The sequence below is a fragment of the Lacerta agilis genome, chromosome 15 (assembly GCF_009819535.1).
Source record: "Lacerta agilis isolate rLacAgi1 chromosome 15, rLacAgi1.pri, whole genome shotgun sequence".
NCBI lineage: Eukaryota > Metazoa > Chordata > Lepidosauria > Squamata > Lacertidae > Lacerta > Lacerta agilis.
In genome coordinates this window covers 32,351,980-32,372,794 of record NC_046326.1, presented here as the reverse complement: position 1 = coordinate 32,372,794, position 20,815 = coordinate 32,351,980, and the positions used below count along the sequence as shown (strand labels likewise).

Here is a 20,815-nt window from a genome sequence, read left to right as displayed (position 1 = left end):
CCATTTTTCACCTGAGGAGAGGAGGTGGCACAGAATGAGCTGCCAATGGGGTAGCAGCGTCAGACCTTGTCTCTGAGACAACAGCAGCACATCAAGAGTCAGGAGTAAACCCAGCCCCCAAGAAGGAGCACGAACCTTTGGGAACCTTTTTCTTCTTTATATTACTGCCAGCAGATGGAGACTCATTGGCTGTAACTGCTGGAAACTCTGCGAGTAAAATATTCACTTATTTGCAAAGCTAGGTGTCTGTGATTTATTCTAGCCTAAGCAGTTTCGTGGGGAATGCTTGTTTAAAGGTGGATGAGGGCAGATGTGAAGCCAACCAAGTTTTAATGTGCTGGGTAGCAATCACCATTGTGCTAACTATGCTATGAGACAGTAAAACTCTCTCCTCAAAACCTCTTTATTCAACACGCACAAGTTAAGGTCAGGGGTTGTCTGTAGGGCATGGACGCATTTGAGTAGCTGGACAATCTCTGTTTAAAAGCATGATGGGCGGGGAGGGCTGATTCTCAGAACAACTTCACACTCCTGTGCAGTCTCAGCTCCCAGCTTCTGATCTGTATCCCTGGCCTTGTTTCTGAACCTTGATGCTCCTCTCCTTGTGCTTTGATCCTTGCTGCATCTCTGGGCTTTTTCCTGCTCTTCACTCGTTGCTGAGCCTGCACTGGAATAAAGCGTGGCTACTTGACATGCAAGAAAGGGCACTTGCCATTATTCTTGGGCAGGAGCCTGGGACAGGTGTAGCTTAAAGCAGTCGTCCAAATCCTTTCCTCTACATCTTTTGCCTTAATCTGCACCATCAGGCCCACAGGGGACTTGAAACCACATAGCACTGGACTTATATTTATTAGACACTTCCCAGGCTTTCCTCTTATGAGCCGCAGGAACAGCAGTGGTGCAAAGCAGATGGGTGACCTCAAAAGACAAGACCGTTTAATAATGTTCTGCAAACTACAGTTCCCATGGTAGGAGTTGGGTATATTTAGCCTGGAAAAGAGAAGACTGAGAGAAGATACAATGGCCATCTTCAAATATCTCAAGGGGTATCACATGGAGGATGGAGCAAGCTTGTTTTCTCCTTCTCTGGAGGGTGGGACTCGAACCCATGGCTTCCAGCTACAAGGAAGGAAATGCTGATTTAACACCAGGAAGAACTTTCTGACAGTCAGAGCTGTTTGAGAGTAGAACAGTCTGCCCCGGGACAGCAACGGAGAAAGCTGCGCGGGCGCCTGGGGCGGTGCGCCCAGGGACGGGGCAAGCCGCCCATGTGGGCAGGGCACACTGTGGGGCCTCCGGAGTCTGCCTGCCTCCTCCCACTCAGCCGCCCTACAGCTGGGGGGGGGGAGGCAGCAGGCGGACCATTTGGGCAGCGCGGAGCCTGCATGTGCCCAAGCCATCGCGTCTCTCCCAGGAGAGACGTGTGGCTCGGGCACGCTGCAGGTCCCGCAGTGAGTGCCGCCCGGCATTTTCTCACCCCCCTCAGTTGCGACACCTGGGGCGGTCCGCACCCACTGCACCCCCCCTTCCTCCGCCCCTGCCCCGGGAGGTTGCAGGCTCTCCTTCCTTGCAGGTGTTTAAGCAGAGGTTGGATGGCCATCGGTCATGGGTGCCTTAGCTGAGATACCCACATTGCAGGGGGTTGGACTGGATGGCCCTCGAGGCCCCTTCCAACTCTACAATTCTATGACTCTGTGGTTCAGCTGGAAAGGTCAGACTGGCAAAAAAAAAAGATGGTCAAAGCCAGGGTGATGCTCACAGTACAGATGCGCTGAGCCCGAGAGTCAGAGTTACCTTTGACTGGCGGTGGGGGTGGAGATGCAGCTTCCAGACGATCTTCTTTGATGCGGAGGGCGGTCAGGAGGAAGCAGCCTCCCCCAAGAGCACCGACGAAGCAGCATAAGACAAAGCTGTACTGCAGGCTCCGGAAGGAGGCGAGGTAGGAAGAAGCCCCTGCCTGTCGCTTCTGGATTTCACTGGAGATCTGGAGGGGGGGAACATGGTTTTTTTTTTACCCTGCTTATTGCATTTACACCCCACCCTCTTCCTCTAAGCAGCTCAAGGTGGCATCCATGGTTCTCCCCCTCTCCATTTAATCCCCACAGCAACCCTGGCAGGTAAGGCTAGGTCAAGACTGACCCCCTGCCAGCTCACCCAGTGAGCTTCATGGCCAAGTGGGGGATTTGAACCCTGTTCAGTCTGACCTTGTTGTTTTCTCTGGTTGCTTTTGGACTTGACCTCAGCCTGCCCTGGAGCTTCCTGGGCCCTAACACAGATGAAGCAAAAACTCTGGGATGCATAAACTGATGCGTTTGACGGCCTGACTGGTGCCAGCCCTCTGGTGGCCAAAGCTGGGGCTTTAGTTCTTCCAAGACTAGGAAATGGGTAAATATGTCATTTTCTCTCATTTTTTTCTGTCCTAAGGTCAGTTCTCCACATTTTCACTTTTAAAATTTATTTAGTTATTAAGAAAATTCATTAACATTTTAGTGTTTGCTAATATACATATGCTTCTGTGCAATTTTGCCTAAGATGCACATTTTCGCAGAGTATTTTCTCTAATGTAATGCATATTTGTCTGCTATCTTCGAAAACATGTGCATTTTTATGCACACTCAACCTCATTATATGTCCATTAATTGGCCAGAGAAGTGATTTGCAAAATTAAGTCTAACCTAAGTATTTTTTTTGGGGGGGGGTGTTTGTTTAAAGGAGAATTTCTAATTTTGAAGCATAGAAGAATTGTGTTTTCGAAAGTGCAAATTAAGGAGGTTTCCTTTAAATGCAAACGGTACTGAATTTCTCCCCGTGACCCTATTCAATACCATTTGGTTCTTGAGGGACCAACAGAAGCCTGGCTGGCTGTGTAAAACTCACTTTGTTTCTTACTACTCTGAGTAAATTGGCTAATATATTAGCAGTAGTGCAGGTGGTCTTGGACCTCCGATGGCTTTCCTACATCTGGTCCTTTGGTCTTCATCCACCTAGCTCTCTACCTGACCATCTTTCGGCTGCCTATCTGCCTCTGGTCCTAGGTTGGTTCCCTTATCTGGTGCCTGATTTGCTGCCTGTCTCGGATTATGCCTTCTACCTCTGGCCCATTTGAACATTGCCAGGATCAGGAACCGCCTTCAACCTGCCATGAAATTAAGCCCCAAGCTCAACACCTATTCACTCACAGTGCAAAGAGTTTCTATGTACATGTAAAATGAGATCACTTTGCACCATTTCCCACCAAGGGGGGGGGGACTTCGGCCCACCCCCACCTCTAAACCTGCCCGTATAACTTACGATTCCAATGAGATAGGGGCTTCCGGCATCACCAAACAAATGACTAACAAAAATCTGTACAGACAGTGCGGTGGATTGGCATGTTGGTTTCACGACATACTGAAAAGGGAAAAGGAAAGGGAAAGTAGGTCAAGGTAAGTAGAAAGGTCAAAGGTCAAGGTAATCAGAAAGGTCAAAGGTCACGGTAAGCAGAAAGTAGAAAAGACCAGCTAGATATGTTTGATTGTCAGGAGCAAGACAGCAGTAAATCACACTGTGCAAGTCAGAGTTAACTCTTTATCAGCAAAAACACAATTGATGCAGGAGTGTCAGGCCTAATGAGCACACCAACTCATCTCCGGCGGGTCTTGCCCCTGTGAAGCAGTTGTTGAGACTGAAGGTAGTCACCTCCACACAGCTGCCTAGGTCCTCTCCTCTTCAGGGCTTTTCCCAAGCAATCAGAGACTGTGCCTACTACATGAAGCCAACCTCTCCTCCACCCTTTTCATGCCTCTTCTGCTTCTGTGAAACAGGGGGGCAGGAGGGGAGCCTGTCACAGCAGGAAGGGGAGCCACCTGTGACTCTGTACCAACCTGACTCCTCTTGGCCTCTCTCTTCTTCTGCATCAGCTATTGCCTCTGATTCTGGACTTCTCTCTGCCACAGACACTTCCTGCTCACTCAGCTCTGTTGCCTCTTCAGTTTCCAACACCTCCTCCCTCCAATCTTCTCCCTCTGACAACCCATTGCCGTCCCACCTCCAGTCCCCGGGTTCTGAGCCTTCTTGCCTTGGGGGTTCCCCAGCCGGTCCTCGCAACGATTCCTCTGCATCCAACCAGGCTGTGGCACCTACCTAAGGAAGCAGGCTGTGATTGCCATATTAGTGCTTCTAACGCGGGCCTTGCCTTCCTAGCAACGTACTGATGGTACCTAGATTGCTAGCCAGATATGCCAGCGGGTGTGCCTGGCTTTGCTCTGCAAATGTCTGAAAGAGAGAGACCACTTCTGGATGGTGTGCAAGGAGGGTGGCCACACATCTGAGTCTACAAGGACAGTCCTCTAGCTGAAGACATCTGTGGGAATACGTTTTGGGATTTCCCGCGCTTTTGCCGCTTCACAAAACCTTCCGCGCTACTGTACGGAAGAAAAAGGATCCGGCTGGTGATTGCTGCCTGGATCCCTCCGCGCCTGCTAGAAAGCGCGCCAGGAAGCCTCCTGGCAACGGTCGCAAAGCTTGTTTCCCGCCAGGAAACACTGACTATTGCAATGCTCTGATTGGTTTATGCTTGCATGATGACGCTGTTCAGCTTGTCAATAAATGGCCCCTGCTCTCTGTTAGCGGTGTGCAGAAGCGTGGAGAAACGAAAGAGAAAGAACACGCACAGAGAGTAGTTGGGAGAGTGCACCCCAACAACCGACTGCAGTCTATTTTTTATTTGGCCTCTTTCCTGCCTTCTGCCACACCTTTTGCTATATTTCTTGCTGTCTATCCTATCCTCTTCAGAACCTTTGCAACTTCCGAAAGCTCCTCACGACCTTCAGGAAAACTCCATAACCAGCGGACCCATCATAACCAGTGGGAGCAGGCTCTCCAGGATTACTGGTTATCCCAGAAACTGGTTATCCCGACAGACATCCTCTTTGGCTGCAATCCAGCACACACTTTCCTAGGAGAAAGCCCCACTCAACATGGAAGGACTTGGCAGCAGGATAATATTCATGGGATTGCATGTTAACTCACATTAACTTAAAATGCTCCGCTTCCCACCCCCACCCCCCGTGTGACTCTTGTCTCTGCTATGTTTCTGGCTATGGACTTGAAGGGATGTGAAGGTAGAAAGCAGAGAGAGAAAGAGAGATAGCAGAGATCTAAGAATAGGTGTATCAGGTTATCAGCAAAATCAATATGACAGAAAAAGACAGCTGAACTCACCAACAGTATGTCAGTCACAATGGCCCAGTTTAGGGATAAAAGAAATTCTCCAAGGGCAATAAAAACCTGAAATAGGGAAAAAAGCACACAGAGAGAGGCAGAGAGAACGTCATGAGTTGACAGGGCACTTGAGATGAGCAAATGCACACACAGAAAGACCGAATAGAGGCCAAATACTACTCTCCATCCTTTTAACGGTTCATGTTTTGGGTACCAGTAACCCGTACACGGTCCCACCTTCCCTCCAATGAGCTGAGGGCTGTGTTACCAATGTCGGGTTTCAGCTGAGAGAAATTAGGAACATGGGAAGATCCTTCATTTTGCCAGCAAGAGCTGGCAAAGAATATAGATTTTCTCATAAACCGGCTTGCAGGAGCTTGTGAACAAGGAAGTGCCCAAGCAACAGTAGCAGCTACTACAGGCTCCAACAGCTGCTACAGCCAACTATGGGAAGCCTCCCTCACAGGTTTCCAAGCTGCTTTGCTGGCACAGTTTGACTGCTTAAAACAAAAAGCAGTTAACTTTCAGGGTGCTGATTTACCCAGTGCAATGACCAAAAATTAAATACTAGATAGGGTATATTGATGAGTATGCTAGAGGCCCCTGGCACCCAGTCCAGGCTTCCCTGGTGATATTGCCTGCCCGCATATATGAAATTCAGAAAGGCTCGTCTCGGTTTCTGCAATATTTCAGCCTTGCAATCTTGAGGACTAGAAACCTTTCCAAGCCAGTATCTCTGCTATGAACGCCCAATTCCCCTATAGGGAAGGTTGTCTTTGAGGAGAGGTCAGCCACTAAGGCAAAACCCCTCTTGCCACATACTTGCCACTTACATATGTAGCTATAATGCTTTCCTGAGCCAGCATGATCGCCAGATACATGGATGGAGATGAAGTCAGCAAGCCCACAGCGCAGATCAGAGGGTCAGCCGTTGCGTTGGTCTTCTTGAATCTTCTGGCGGCTTCTGCACCAACAATGACTCCAAAGATGCCAGTTGCAATAGTTATTCCTCCAAATATCTGGCTGGCGGACAGGAAAATATATGTGTGTGTTTTTAAGACCACTGCAAGTTATATAGAACCTTATAAACATTGGATCTATCGATTAGCTGACTATTTTATTATCATCATTATTACATGACTGCATCTTTGTGCTTTGACCATGGTGTGGCAGGCAGAAATTTACTTATTTTTATTATTAAATTTGCCTACTGCCCTACACCCATAGATCTCAGGGTGGTTCACAAATCAAACAGGTGTGATCTTTCTGCAATGTTCCATCTCTGCCACAGCCTCCTGTTGTTGTATTTCTTTAAAATATATATATATTCAGCTAATCTCTCCCCATGCCCTCTGCTTGCTTCTCCCAAAGGAAACTTGTCTCACCTATTGGAGGTATCACACGACCCTTCCTGTTGGCATGGAGGGATAGCGTCATGGATGAGCTGAGCTCTGGAAAGGAACACCGGCACCCAGAAACCCAGAGCTCCAACGACGAAGGACATGGCTGTCACCCCAAGCGAGGACCACAAAAAACTCCAGCTGACAGGGGGTGGGGTAGAATAAGAAACATATTTAAATAGTTTCCTTGGTGTCTTGGGTTTTGGCTTGTTAAAAAGTTAAAGGTACTCCTGGCCATTAGGTCCAGTCGCGGACGACTGTGGGGTTGCAGCGCTCATCTCGCTCTATAGGCCAAGGGAGCCAGCATTTGTCCGCAGACAGCTTCCGGGTCATGTGGCCAGCATGACTAAGCCTCTTCTGGTGAACCAGAGCAGCGCACGGAAACGCCGTTTACCTTCCCGCAGCAGCGGTACCTATTTATCTGCTTGCACTTTGAGGTGCTTTCGAACTGCTAGGTTGGAAAACCTCAGGCCTGGTGGGCAAATGCAGCCCTTGAGGCCTTTCTATCAGGCCCTCAGGATTTCATCAGGCCATACCTCCCCACCCCAGGCCACACCCTTAGTATTAAGTAGTGGGTGGACATAGCAGACGACACAGTGATTCTCCAAGCAGCTCTCTTTATTCTCAGGCTGGAACAGAACTGAACTGAAGGGCTGAGCCAGCCTGCTTATATAGTACTCAGTAACATGCAACAGTAGCAACTCTCTCTCTAGCTACCCAATCCGTGAGCGGCACCCTCAATCCTTCATTTGCATGTGTGGACCTGAGTGAGAACTGCAGCCACGGTAGGCAGAGTGAAACTATATACACAACACCCCTAGTGGCCTAGGGTGAGAACTTCAATACATAACAATTGGCTTGCCATGTTCCGCAATTTCCTGGAGTGCTTCTGGCTGACTAAACCGTGACAATAGCCCTTGCTCGTCTGGGTGAATGGAGAGATGCAGACCAGAGCATGAGACCCTTGATCTCAGGGTCATGGGTTCCACCCCCACATTGGGCAAAATATTCCTGCATTGCAGGGGATTGGGTGATGGTGTGGGGTATAAAGCTGTCAGTAAAGTCCAACATTCTGAGAGGACTAACTGCCTCTATGTGGCAGGCAGTTTTGTCAGTTGGTCGGTTGCTGCAAGGAGTGTTAACTGGTAACTGCTCTGATGCAGTCTTCTCATGACTCACTGGTATCTAGTATATTGTTTATCTGTTATGTAACCTAAGCCTGCCTTCAGGAACAACTCTGTAAACCTGAATGAATCTGATAGTAAAGTAGTTTATGTTAATATGATTCAGGTTCATGTGTGTTTTCTTTAAGAGGGACAGAAAGGGATTATCAACCAGGAAGGTACTGTATAATTATTGATAGGACTCAAACGAGTTAGCAACCCGCTTGTCACTGCATAAACTCAAACAGGGGGTCGTTTAAACTCTGCTAAATTATATAAACGTTCCCACACGTGGTCCCTTCCGACTCTACAATTCTGTGATCTATGTGTAAATACCCCTGGCCTTTACGTGGTTGGAATACAGCTGACTGTAAAAAGCTGAGGGTCACACCTGTTGTTCCAGTCACTGGCGCAGCAAGCCCAGATGGCACCCGGTGCGCAAAAATTTTTTGGCACCCCGTACGGACTGCGCATGTGTGGCTTCTGCGCGTGCGAACTCCGTACAGAATGCTTCACATGCGCAGTCCGTACAAGGTGCTGCTCGCAAGCGGCATCCTGTACGGGCTGCGCATGTGCGGCATTCCATACGGGGTATGAACGCGCAGGATGCCACACATACGCAGTACGTACGGGATGACGCTCGTGAGCGGCAGCCTGTAAGGAGCTGTACAGCTGGGGGGAGGCAGGAGCCATCTTGTCACCCCTCCCAGAGTGGCAACCAGGGCGGACCGCCCCCAACACCCCCCTACGCCACTTGTTCCAGTGGAGGCTGCCCCACCAACCTCCATCTGCTCTCAGTCAGTCCCCACTGAGAGGCAAGCAGCACCTTGTACGGCCTTATAACCTGCCCAGTGGATGGGCCTAGGCTACCACCTTTCTCCTCCTCCACCTCAGTGTTGCCCTTTCTAGAACTCAGCAGGGAGGAGGACAGGGTAAAACTAGAACTAGATGGCTTTGCCTGTCATGGGCTCCGGCGCCACCTACTGTTGGACTCCCTGCCTTCTGTCCTACCAGCCGCTGCTTTGTTCCTCTGCTGAATTTTGGACTTTAGCTCCACCCACTCTTGCCTTTGGCTTTGCCCACCATCGGCATGCGGCCCCCAGAAGGCTGCTTGCAAAGTGATGTGGCCCCTGGACTGAAAAACATCCCCTTCCTCCTGCTACAGAGTCCCCGGATGCCTGACAGTATACTCCTTGCATCTTTTAATTAAGGAGAAGGAAGACAAGGTGATGTTTGATAGCTCTGGGGGCTAGCCAGCATGTTCACCAGAGCATTCTGGGTAATCAGGTAATTTTTAATTTTTAGAGTGCCTTCCTACGTTGCTGAAAGCCATTTGCAACCCACGGAAATGACAAAATGGTAGCAGGGAGGGTGGCAAGTGTTTCACAAGCCTGAAATTTCTGTGCCTACACCATAAACGTGTATTTTACATGATAGCCAAATAGGGCACACAGTAACGTAATTAACTGTCTGTGGGGGGTCTTTTACCTTCCAGAGCAGACAATGTTCGCTACTTGACTTGGCCCTGAGCATGAAATGTTCAAAGGATGCCTAGAGAAGATTTCTCCAAGTCAACATCACCCTCTACTGGATCCAACTCAACTTGCAGCACCTTCAAGATGCACGGATTTGTCAAAGTATATAAGTTTTCAGGGACTTGACCCTGGTCTTCATCGGGGACACAGTGTTGTCCTTAGATGGCAGATAGAATTTATATATGCGTATTACACTACCTAAGGTTAAAAGCTGCACTTCCAAGCAAAGGGTTGGCATTCCATACAGGCATTGAAAATTCAAATAATAATAATGATACTTACTTTTTGCAAAGCGATGAAATGTCCTTGAGCCAAGTTGAATCCCCTCTGACCTTGTCAGCTGCGGGCTCCACAGCTCCATGCCAAGATGATTCAGGAACCAAGAAAATGAGGAAAGCCAAGCCTACAGCTCCCATACAAGGGGTGACCTACAGAGAAAGGAACAGTTGCTGATGTTGCAGGAAAAGGGCTTTCAACAAAGACCATAATTAAAGTGGCAACATTCTGATGATCAATAAGGAGGAATTATTGGGGGAAGGGTTATTGGATTGTTGTTTTTGTTTCGATTATGCATTTTGTGATTTTATATTTTGATTTTATTCTGCGAACCGCCCTGAGAACTCCGGGTATAGGGCGGTATATAAATTCTAATAATAATAATAATAATAATAATAATAATAATAATAATAATCAAGGCAGAAAAGATGGAGTTCCTATAAGCTTTTGCCAATCATTTTTTAAAGCAGGCCCCTTGGTTTTAGCATTGCAGACCTCAAGCCACTATCTTCTGTTTAAAACAGTTTCTGCCTCTTCACAAGACAGGCCAGCAGTCAGATTTGTTCAGCTGAATGAAACTCCCTTGATAAAGTGCAGAGTGGAAGAACCCTGCCATTTTGCCCGAAAAAGGGGGGGTCCATCCAGAAAAGACTCACCCTGAACCCCCAGTTCCAGTGGCCAGTAGCCAACGCCATTCCAGATGTCAAGATGTAACCGAGCCCACTGCAAGAGAAAGGAAACGCACCATTTTTATCTGACTGCTTCAAACCACCAAGCATGACTAGGGGACAGACTGAGCACCAGTTTGGTTGCCTGGTCACCAGCCTAGATAGAAGCTCTTCATGGGAGGGGCTACAGCTCAGTATTAGGGTGCCCATCTCCCATGCCAGTGGTCCTGACCTTCCAAGTGTCCCTATTTTCCAGGGACAGTCCCGGATTTACAGAAGCCACCCCGGTTTCTAATTTGACCCTGGAATGTGATGCTTTTCCTTAGGATGTCCCTATTTTCAGCAGAGAAATGTTGGAGGGTTTGGAGTTATGCAACCCTTGAGCAAAGGAGACAAGTAAATATACAACCTTTAGAAGACATTTGAAGGCAGCCCTTTTTAAATGTTTAATGTTTCTTTGTGTTTTAATATATGATGGAAGCCCCCCAGAGTGGCTGAGGCAACTCAGTCAGTGCTGACAGTCCGATGGGCGGGGTATAAATACAGGTGTACCTCTGCTTGCGAACGGGATCCATTCCGGAGTCCCGTTCACAACATGAGCAACATGTAACATGAAGTGCCGAATCTGCGCATGTGCGTGACATGATTCGGTGCTTCTGCGCATGCGCGAAGTGCCATTTAGCACTTCTGTGCTTGCGCAATGCGCCAAACCTGGAAGTAACCCATTCCGGTACTTCTGGGTTCGTCGCGTTCATAACCCGTGCCGAACGCAACCTGCAGCTATCGTAACCAGAGGTATGACTGTAATAAAATGGTGGTGATGTTTATGATGATGATGATGATGATGATGATGATGATGGAATAGGACGTCCCTATTTTCATGTTGGAGCTTTGGTGGTCACTTCTTAGCCTCTCTAGTTTAAAAAGTCTCTACCGTTAAATAAAACATGGCTTCCAATTGTGGCCAATGACTGATTCTCTTCAAGCAACAATCAGAACCAATCAGGAGTCTAGAACTTGGCCTTGGATGCAGCTGTCTTGCTGAAGTTAAGCAGGTCCAGGTTTGGCCAGTGCATGGGTGAAAGGCCACCTAGATAACCCGCATGCATGACACATGGAGTTCCGTGAGGAAAGCAAAGATGGATATCAATGTAGTAAGTGGGACCTGCAACAAAGTGTTGCAGTGGGGACTGCTGCTGTTCCGGATTCCCATTCCACCCAACCTCGCTTTCATATCTCAGTTTCTAACCCTGCCTTTCTTCCCATAAATATTTTTTGTTTGTTTGCAGTTCTGCATGTCTTGAGTTCCCCGAACCCTGCTGGTAATTCCTCCCAGGTGTTTTTGGGTACAAAATGATTGGCACTTTCAGTTTGATCATCAGAAATGCAAGGATGGAGGGGTGGGTGGCCTACCCCCCACCCTTGCCAAAAGGAAAACGAAGAGACTCCAACCAGAACGTCTTTTGCCCCTGCTTCCCCACTTCCCCACTGCCCGCTAGCCCCAGATCCTTCCCAACTTGTCTCGGAGAACAGAGATCTTACCTTCCAACTGGTATGAAGATATAGAAGAGCGAGAGCATGCACGTCCTGCGGTCTTTCTCAAACAGGTCAGCAATGATGGTGGGTGCGATAGTGGAGTAACTGGCGGTGCCAGCACCTACAAGTCCCCGCGAAATGAAGAACAGCCAGGGCATCTCGAGGAAAGGGAGGAGATGCGCAAGATATTGAAAAGGACACACATTAAATAGCAACTTCCAGCACTCGGCATAGCCTTTGTTTATTTTAATTTATCCTCCTGTCCCTTCAGAAGAAGCTCATGCCGAGCAGAAGACAAGACATAAAAAGATATACAAAATTCCCTATCTTTTCCCCCTTTTCTGTCTCATAGACTGTAGCCCACGATCCAGTCCAGGCAAACTACTGTATATTCTGGCGTATAAGACTACTTTTTAATCCAGGAAAATCTTCTCAAAAGTCGGGGGTCGTCTTATACGCAGGGTGGAGAATCTGCGGTCGAGTATATCTCAAACTCTATATTTTAACTGGGAAAGTTGGGGGTCGTCTTATACGCCCAGTCATCTTATACACCGGAAAATAGGGTATTATAACATAAAGCCTGCACCTTTATTGTCCAGAATGTCACTCAGAGTTTCTCTGGGCAGTTCCCTCCGTTCTAATTTGGGTAGCCTAGGTAAAATTGAGTTGTTCTCCTAGCCAGTGCTCTTTTTTCCCCAGCCAGAGCATGCAGGAGTGCAGTTCCAGCAACTCTCAGGTGGGCACCATTGTGGGCCAGCGCTCCCCACACCACCTTCTTGTCTTTATGTACTTCTGAGAAGCCCAAAACGTACATTTCAAGTCAAAAAAGAAGTTGGCCAGCTTGTGCAAGTCTACACATTTTTTTTAAAGACCTATGACTCCAGCTAACGCCTAGCCGTGATTGGTCAAGCTACGGGGCAGGGCCAATTCGTATTTCCTCCTCTTCAATCCGTCTCCAGTGTAGTGGCAGGGGGCTTTAAGCTTTCCCGCCAGGCCTCTACTGTTGCACGTGTGTGCGTTTGCACGAGGGCCCTTCCAAGCTGCCCTAGACATCTGCCAGAATCTAAGAGAATGAGGGCGGAGGAGACACATTTATTTGACCTATGCCAGAAGAACCAGGGTTAACCCCCAAACCAGCTAAGGAGACAGCTGGCTGTAGTTTTTTGCACCTCCGCAATCAGTAAATGGGGCTGTTATCAAACTGGCATCTGTTCAGGGCTGGCCTAAGTCGCCCGGCGACTTATTGTAACAACTTCACGGTGAATTCCGGCACCTATTTTTCTTGGGGGGGGGGGGGAAGCACTGCTCCTAGCTAATTTTTAAAATATGTTTCCCCCAGGGGTGTAGCAAGGGGTCGGAGGGGGTGGGGGGCCCCAGGCAGCGCCCCTGCTGAGGGTGACACTTCGGGCGGTGGCCCCGCCCCTTGCCTCTTTGCTGAGCTCCGCTGCTGGCTGGCTTGCGGAGCCAGGGCATGGAGAGGGGTGGGACAGTGAGGAGGGACACCCCTCCTCGCTGGCCCGTCTCTCTCCCTGCCCCGACTTGCGCTCCGCCAAGGGAGCCCGGGCAGCGAATTCGGGAGTCTTTGCAGCCCGCAGAGACTCCCGAATCCGCCGCCCGGCACCCCTTCATGCAGCGGCTGCTTGTGCAGGCACGAGCAGCCATGGCACGAAGGGGTGCTGCCACCGGGTGGCAGCTTCAGGAGTCTCCCGAAGCCGGCACCCGGGGGCGGGGCATCACGTGCGTCATGATGTCATGGCGCACGCACGCACCGCGATGCCCCGCCCCCAGGGGTGCTTCTTGGCTTCCCGCCCCGGGCAGCCAAGGGGCTAAGAACGCCCCTGTTTCCTCCCCCCCACACACACACCCTTCGCCTTTGTAATAGATGAGCCTCAGCTCGTTGAACCAGCTTTGGATTTGCTGAATGTTCGAATGCCACTAGGAGGTGTACCATTCCCAAAATGGAACATCTATTCACGCGGACAAACCCCCACCCCCCAAAAAACCAAATAATTGACACTTACCCATTCAGGGATGAATGAGCTGGCAAGAGTAACGCCTGACCAGAGGATTATCCCAGCACTCAGGATGATTTTGCGGTTGTATCTGTCACCGAGATATCCAAAAAGAGGGGCCGCCACCAAGAAACAGATAATAAAAACTGTTGTGGAAAGAAGCAAGAGGAGTGATCAATGTTGACAGCTGTGTGGGAGTTTACCAGGGCTTCCATTTCAGTGTATTTATCACATTATTTCAATTTTCTTCAGTTCATAGAACCTCAGAGTTGGAAGGGACTGCAAGGGTCCAACCAGCTGCGATGCAGGAATCTTTTGTCCAATGTGGGGCTCAAACCCATGTTCCTGAGATTAAGAGTCTCATGCTCTACTAACTGAGCTATCCCAGTGTCCACCCCATCCTTCTACCAAAGATCTCATATTTGTCATAAACACAAACATTTTGTCCTCCTAACAACCCTATGAGGTAGGCTAGACTGAGACAGACTGGTCTAGGGTCTGCCAGTAAACCCCATGGGATCTGAACTGTGGGTTTAGGAGAGTGGGAGTCACTCTTGGCTATATTGAAGATGAATTTAGAAAGACAGAAGCCTGTTTTAAGAACCTTTGCTTTGGTTAAAAGCATAAAAGCCCCCTGCCGGATCTGACCGAAGGCCAATCTAGCCTAGTACCCTGTTTCCTCATGGTGGCCATTCGTCCTTGAAACTCCCAAGCCAGATATGAGGGCCACAGAATTCAGCATAGGGCAGGTGCCTGGGCCTAAAGTGGACTTTTTCGCAAAGAGGGGCTGAAGAAATGAGGAAAGGTAAAGTTCTAGGCTTTATTATGTGGCTCAGGACCTCAAGGATGCCTCTCCCCAAAGGAACCAACCATCAACCTTTAATCATCAACAGAGGCCCTTCTTTGTGTACCTCCTCCATGAAAGGTTCAGAGGGTGGCAACACCAGAACGGGCCTTTTCGGTGGTGGCTCCCCATTTGTGGAGTATTTTTCCCCAGGGAGGCTCACCTGGCACCATCATTACATGTCTTTAGGCACCAGGCAAAAACATTCTTTTTTACCCAGGCCTTTGGCTGTTAAATAATCCATGTCCTTGTTAAAGCTGTGGGAGGGATTGTTATTACGGTTATTTTATTATTATGCTTTTTAAAATTATTTTATGATTGTGCTCTGTAAATGTGTTCTTAATGTTGTACACCGCCCTGGGATCTCTTGGTAAAGGGTGGTGTAACAACAACAACAACAACAACAACAACAACAACAACAACAACAACAACAAAAATTATAAACAAACCAGGTTTGAATGGCATGAACTTGAGAGTTCTGAAGAACTCACACATGGATGTGCTGATCTTCCAACAAAAAACAGATAACTTGTCCCTAAGCGTAGCCTCCGTTCCAGGGAGCTAGAAAACAGCCAGTCTAACACCCATTTTTAAAAACAAATCTGTGTGGCAGGGCAGAATCCAGGAAATTACAGGCTGGTTCCAAGTTCCGCTCCAGATTAATTGGTGGAACGCACTTTTAGAAATGAAACGACCAAGTACTGTATATAGAAAAACAAGCATAGCTGAAGTGATGTCTCACTAACCTTGAAATGGCCCAAAACAGAGGTCCTCCCTGTGGTTTGAAACACAACAGGGGAACCCCCTCTCATTTTTTTATGCCCTACGATAGAATATGGACAACCCTTGCCACAGGCAATACCTATTCACACACACATAAAATCCATTTTGAAAGCAATTTTTGGCTTCGCTTTCACAAAGCTGCAGCACTAACTGTAACTTAGCCTCCTCTGATACCTTATGTGATTGATTGATTGATTGATTGATGATGATGATAGTTATTAAAGTCCCTGCACTGAAGAAAACTAGCATGTCAGGACAGTCTTGGCTTCATTCTTGGCATGCTAGTTTTCTATATACAGTAATGTGTTTGTTTATTTTTTTTAATGTGAAGCAGATCTTTATTTTATTTTTAAGAAACAGAGACCAGAAGGCAAAGGGAACACGAGAAGATGTGTTATAACAGACCAGTCATTTCAGAAGGTTGCCTGGACAGGTCTGTCAAAAATGGCACAATTTCACAGGGGGGCAGATAATAAAACACAGGATGTGGTATTGGGTGCGAAATTCAGCTTCCTGAGAAACGTTAACCTACAGACAGATCTTCATTTGTATGGTTTTTGCATAGCACAAAATTCCAGTATTCTCAGAATGCTATTTTGAATTTCTTTCTAGAAGGCTGCCTTACGCAGAGTCAGACCATTGGTCCATCTATCTCTATACTGTCTGCAATGGTTGGCAGTTGCTCCCCAGGGACTGAAACGGGAGTCTCTCCTCGCCCTTGTAGTAATGTAACAAGACATCATTACATCCACCCACCCCACCCTGTATTCATTGCACACAGCGCTGTTTCCTTTCTGCTGCAGTTCGCCATCTGACAAAAATGACATTATTTGTCTCACCGTCCGCTGTGGTGAAATTATGCAACTTGCGTAATTTATATAATTAATTATGTCGCTCCACTTCATTCATTTCAATGCAAATGCAGTAGTGGTCAGGGTGTGTGTAGATAATCGATTATGATCATACGCGAGCTGAAAGCAACAAAAGAGCATACCATTGTATTAACATGGTTTTACCTGTGTGTAACAAGCCTGCACTGCTGTCTCGTAGTTTGAAGTAGGTCTGTACGTGTTGAAGCACCCCTGTAACAAAGCAAAAATCCATTACAACCACAATGTCACAGCGATAGGGTTAATTTTGACTTCTTAAAGTTTGTTTGTTATCCTACCCTGTCTCCAAGAGGACCCGGAGAGCAAGCATGGTCTCCCACCCTGCATTTCATCCTTTGAGTTAGGTTAAAGGTAAAGGTAAAGGGACCCCTGACCATTAGGTCCAGTCGTGTCCGACTCTGGTGTTGCGGCGCTCATCTCACTTTACTTGCCGAGGGAGCAGGCGTACAGCTTCCGGGTCATGTGGCCAGCATGACAAAGCCGCTTCTGGTGAACCAGAGCAGTGCACGGAAACGCCGTTTACCTTCCTGCCGGAGCAGTACCTATTTACCAATATCTACTTGCGCTTTGACGTGCTTTCAAACTGCTAGGTGGGGAGGAGCTGGGACCGAGCAACGGGAGTTCACTCTGTCGCGGGGATTCGAACCGCCGACCTTCTGATCAGCAAGCCCTAGGCTCTGTGGTTTAACCCACAGCGCCACCCCTAAATTCTCCCATGGCTGGGTAAAATCCAAGTCTGCTCCTATAACATGATAGGCTCCATCCCCTTGCCCCAGCTTGTGGGAAGGGGAAGCAGAGGTTTAGCAAAGGAGTGCTGCTTTGATCTAGCAGCTCAGGTTATGCAAAGCTGCCTTTACTACTTGCTGTTTGCTTGCAGAGAAGCAGGGATCACCCATCTCACTTTGCTTTTACTTGAGCTCTTATGAAGTTTACCTTAATCTGTCGATAACCTAACAGGGGAAACCCTCTGAGAAGAAGCGTCCTGCTCTTTGCTGACATAAAGGTAAAGGGGCCCCTGACCATTAGGTCCAGCCGTGTCCGACTCTGGGGTTGCGGCGCTCATCTCGCGTTACTAGCCGAGGGAGCCGACATACAGCTTCCGGGTCATGTGGCCAGCATGACTAAGCCGCTTCTGGCGAACCAGAGCAGCGCACGGAAACGCCGTTTACCTTCCCGTCGGAGCGGTACCTATTTATCTACTTGCACTTTGACGTGCTTTCAAACTGCTAGGTGGGCAGGAGCTGGGACCGAGCAACGGGAGCTCACCCCGTCGAGGGGATTCGAACCGCCGACCTTCTGATCAGCAAGCCCTAGGCTCTGTGGTTTAACCCACAGCACCACCCGCGTCACTGACATGGAAGAGGCTATATAACCAAAGGGTAGAAAATGAAAGGAGCCTGCCTTTCCATTTCGCAGAATTGGCAAGCCAAAAAATTATCATTAATTCTTTGTTGGAGACATCAGAGGCTGTGAACTTTTGGTTTAAAAATACAAGCCCCTTGGATATGGGCAGAGGGCAGGACTCTGGAAATACTGGACAAAACATGGAGGGCAACAGGTGTGGTCTGGCATGTCATACCGAACAGGATCTGTGTCTGTGTACGACTATGCCTTTAATGCACATTGGAAGCACATTTCCCTCTCAAAGAATTCTGGGCTTGTAGTTTACCCCTCGCAGAGCTCCAGCTCTTATCGTTTTGTTGCATTTTAAGAACATAAGAAGTACCTCTGCTGGATCAGGCCAGTGACCCCACCTGGCCCAGCATCCCGTTCTCACGGTGGCCAACCAGATTCCTGTGGGAAACCCGCAAGCAGGATTCGAGCACAAGAGCCCCTCTCCCCTTCTGCGGTTTCCAGCAACTGGTATTCAGAAGCATTGCTGCCTCCAGCTGTGGGAGCAGAGACATTTGTGGCTCATAGACGTCTTATCCTCCATTAATCCTCTTTTAAAACCACCAGCTTGGTGGTCCTCACTTCCTCCTGCAGGAGCAAGTCCCATAGTTCAACTACGCACTGCTTTCTTTCAACACTCAGCTTCGTTGGACGCCCACAAGTTCCCATGCGTATGGTGTAAGGGAGAAAAACCTTCCTCTTTCCACTGTCTCCATGCCAGGCATAATTATCTAAACTTCTATCATGTCACCTCTCGCTTGCTTTCTCTCTAAACTAAATAGTCCAAAACACTGTCACATTTCCTTTTGGGGGAGTCTGATACCCTTCAACAATTCTCTGACGAAAATAGGAACATCCTATTCCATCACACCATTTTATTATTTATACCCTGCCCATCTGCCTGGGTTGCCCCAGCCACTCTGGGCAGCTTCTAAAATATATAAAAACATAATAAAACTATACAATTATTCTAAAGGTTGTATAGTTGCTAATCTCCTTGGCTCGGGGGGTCACATAACTCCATACCCTCCAACATTTCTCCAATGAAAATAGGGACGTCCTAAGGAAAAGCGGGACATTCTGGGATCAAAATGGCGCTGTGGGTTAAACCACAGAGCCTAGGGCTTGCTGATCAGAAGGTTGGTGGTTCGAATCCCCGCGACGGGGTGAGCTCCTGTTGCTCGGTCCCTGCTCCTGTCCACCTAGCAGTTCGAAAGCACGTCAAAAGTGCAAGTAGATAAATAGGTACCGCTCCGACAGGAAGGTAAACAGTGTTTCCATGCGCTACTCTGGTTCGCTTTGTCATGCTGGCAACATGACCCGGAAACTGTACACCGGCTCCCTCGGCCAGTAACACGAGATGAGCGCTGCAACCCCAAAGTCGGACACGACTGGGCCTAATGGTCAGGGGTCCCTTTACCTTTACCTTTAAGGAAAAGCGGGACATTCTGGGATCAAATCAGAAACTGGGACAGCTTCTGTAAATCCAGGACTGTCCCTGGAAAATAGTGACACTTGGAGGGTCTGGAGTCTGTTTAAAAAAGAGTGCTGTTAAAATTATTATTATTATTATTATTATTATTATTATTATTATTATTATTATTATTATTATAACTTATACACCACCCTATATCAGGAGGTCTCACGGCAGTTCACAACAAGCCCACAACATATAAAATAAAACCAAAAGCAGTAACCCAATAACCCCCCCCCCCAAAAAAAATACCACATTCTAAAAGTGTGTTGGATGTCAATAAGATCAACCAAAGGCCTGGTTAAAAAGGAACATTTTTGCCTGGCACCTAAAGGTGTATGATGAAGGCGCCAGGTGAACTTCACTGGGGAGAGCATTCCACAGACGGGGAGCCACTGCAGAGACGGCCCGTTCTCGTGTTGCCACTCTCCAGACCTCTCAAAAATCAGTATTAACACGGCTATCTCTCAGGGAATGGACCCCAGAAAGAGGGGAGTCATTTTACCTGGGACAAGAAACCAGTCCATGTAATTCACCAGGTTAAGGTAGCACAGCACTGCAACGGCGACGTAAGATCTTCTGGCCGGGGGACTCCTCGCTCCCTGGTCGTCTTCGCCGAATTCAATGACTCCATAACCCTTCAAGGCTATGGGAGACTGAGGTGGCAGTCCTGGGGCCACCAGCTCATTCATGGCCCTGGACCGACTCTGCTAATCAAAGGACGGGCAGGATGTGAAGCCGATTCCGAGCTCCTTCATTATGAGGAACTTCACTCTGCACGGTCATTTCCTGCAAAAAAAATAAAAAAAAATAAAAACCACTCGTAAAGCCAGCCACAAAAGCTCTGAGCTCCCCCCTCTCAAGAAGGTTGCACATTTGCAGAGAAAGGCCAGGTCTCTTCTCCCGCACGACAGCAGGAAACCACTTGACCTTGTAAGGCAAGGGGAGAGAGAAATGTGTGCAAGATTAATTCAAGACACTCTCCTTTTTTCAGTCGGGAGTCCACCTCCGTGGTGCGACCAGAGGTGGCAGAGAAATTTGATCTGGTTTTGAAACGCTACCTAATTTGAAGTTCCCCAAATGATAAATGAGCCTGCTTTAAATGTATACTGCAGATGGGGCTCTAAAGCTGAAAAGGCCTTCAGATGTCATCTAGTCCACCCCTGCCGATGCAGGACATTTGCTGCTTCGGCATGCCTGAGAAATGCCCATTCAGCCCCTGCTTTGAAACGTCTAATAAATACCTCCTTCCAAGGTGGTCTGTTTCACTGGCAACAGCTTATGACAGCAGGGAGTTTTTCCTGATGTTTCATCAAAATTTCAACCCTTTTATAAAAAAATGCCCGTACTGTAGAAGAAGAAGAAGAAGAGTTTGGATTTGATATCCCACTTTATCACTACCCGAAGGAGTCTCAAAGCGGCTAACATTCTCCTTTCCCTTCCTGCCCCACAACAAACACTCTGTGAGGTGAGTGGGGCTGAGAGACTTCAGAGAAGTGTGACTAGCCCAAGGTCACCCAGCAGCTGCATGTGGAGGAGCAGAGACACGAACTCGGTTCACCAGATTACGAGTCTACCGCTCTTAACCACTACACCACACTGGCTCTCTGTATTGACATGTGTCTATAAAAATTCATCTT

General features: G+C 48.2%; 1 protein-coding gene across 1 annotated transcript; it reads right to left on the bottom strand.

Annotated features, from left to right (window-relative positions):
* Window positions 1–140: 140 nt before the first annotated feature.
* SPNS3 (sphingolipid transporter 3 (putative)) lies at window positions 141–19,965 on the bottom strand. The gene is made up of 12 exons (XM_033172451.1): window positions 19,681–19,965; window positions 16,436–16,501; window positions 13,802–13,938; window positions 11,787–11,938; window positions 10,233–10,299; window positions 9,583–9,728; window positions 6,588–6,743; window positions 6,036–6,225; window positions 5,203–5,268; window positions 3,292–3,390; window positions 1,795–1,984; window positions 141–667 (listed from the first exon to the last, which is right to left on the bottom strand). Exons 1-12 carry the CDS (start codon window positions 19,865–19,867, stop codon window positions 513–515), a joined length of 1,611 nt encoding a protein of 536 aa, XP_033028342.1. The 5' UTR covers window positions 19,868–19,965; the 3' UTR covers window positions 141–512.
* Window positions 19,966–20,815: the final 850 nt, after the last annotated feature.

Excerpts from the sequence above, each read along its gene's own strand:
- SPNS3 (XM_033172451.1), bottom strand. The coding sequence starts at position 19,867 with ATGAATGAGCTGGTGGCCCCAGGACTGCCACCTCAGTCTCCCATAGCC. Across the intron at positions 6,226-6,587 it reads TCGTGTGATACCTCCAATAG|CCAGATATTTGGAGGAATAA; the intron begins GTGAGACAAGTT and ends CCTGTCCGCCAG. Across the intron at positions 3,391-5,202 it reads TTGTGACTGACATACTGTTG|TATGTCGTGAAACCAACATG; the intron begins GTGAGTTCAGCT and ends TTCCCTTTTCAG.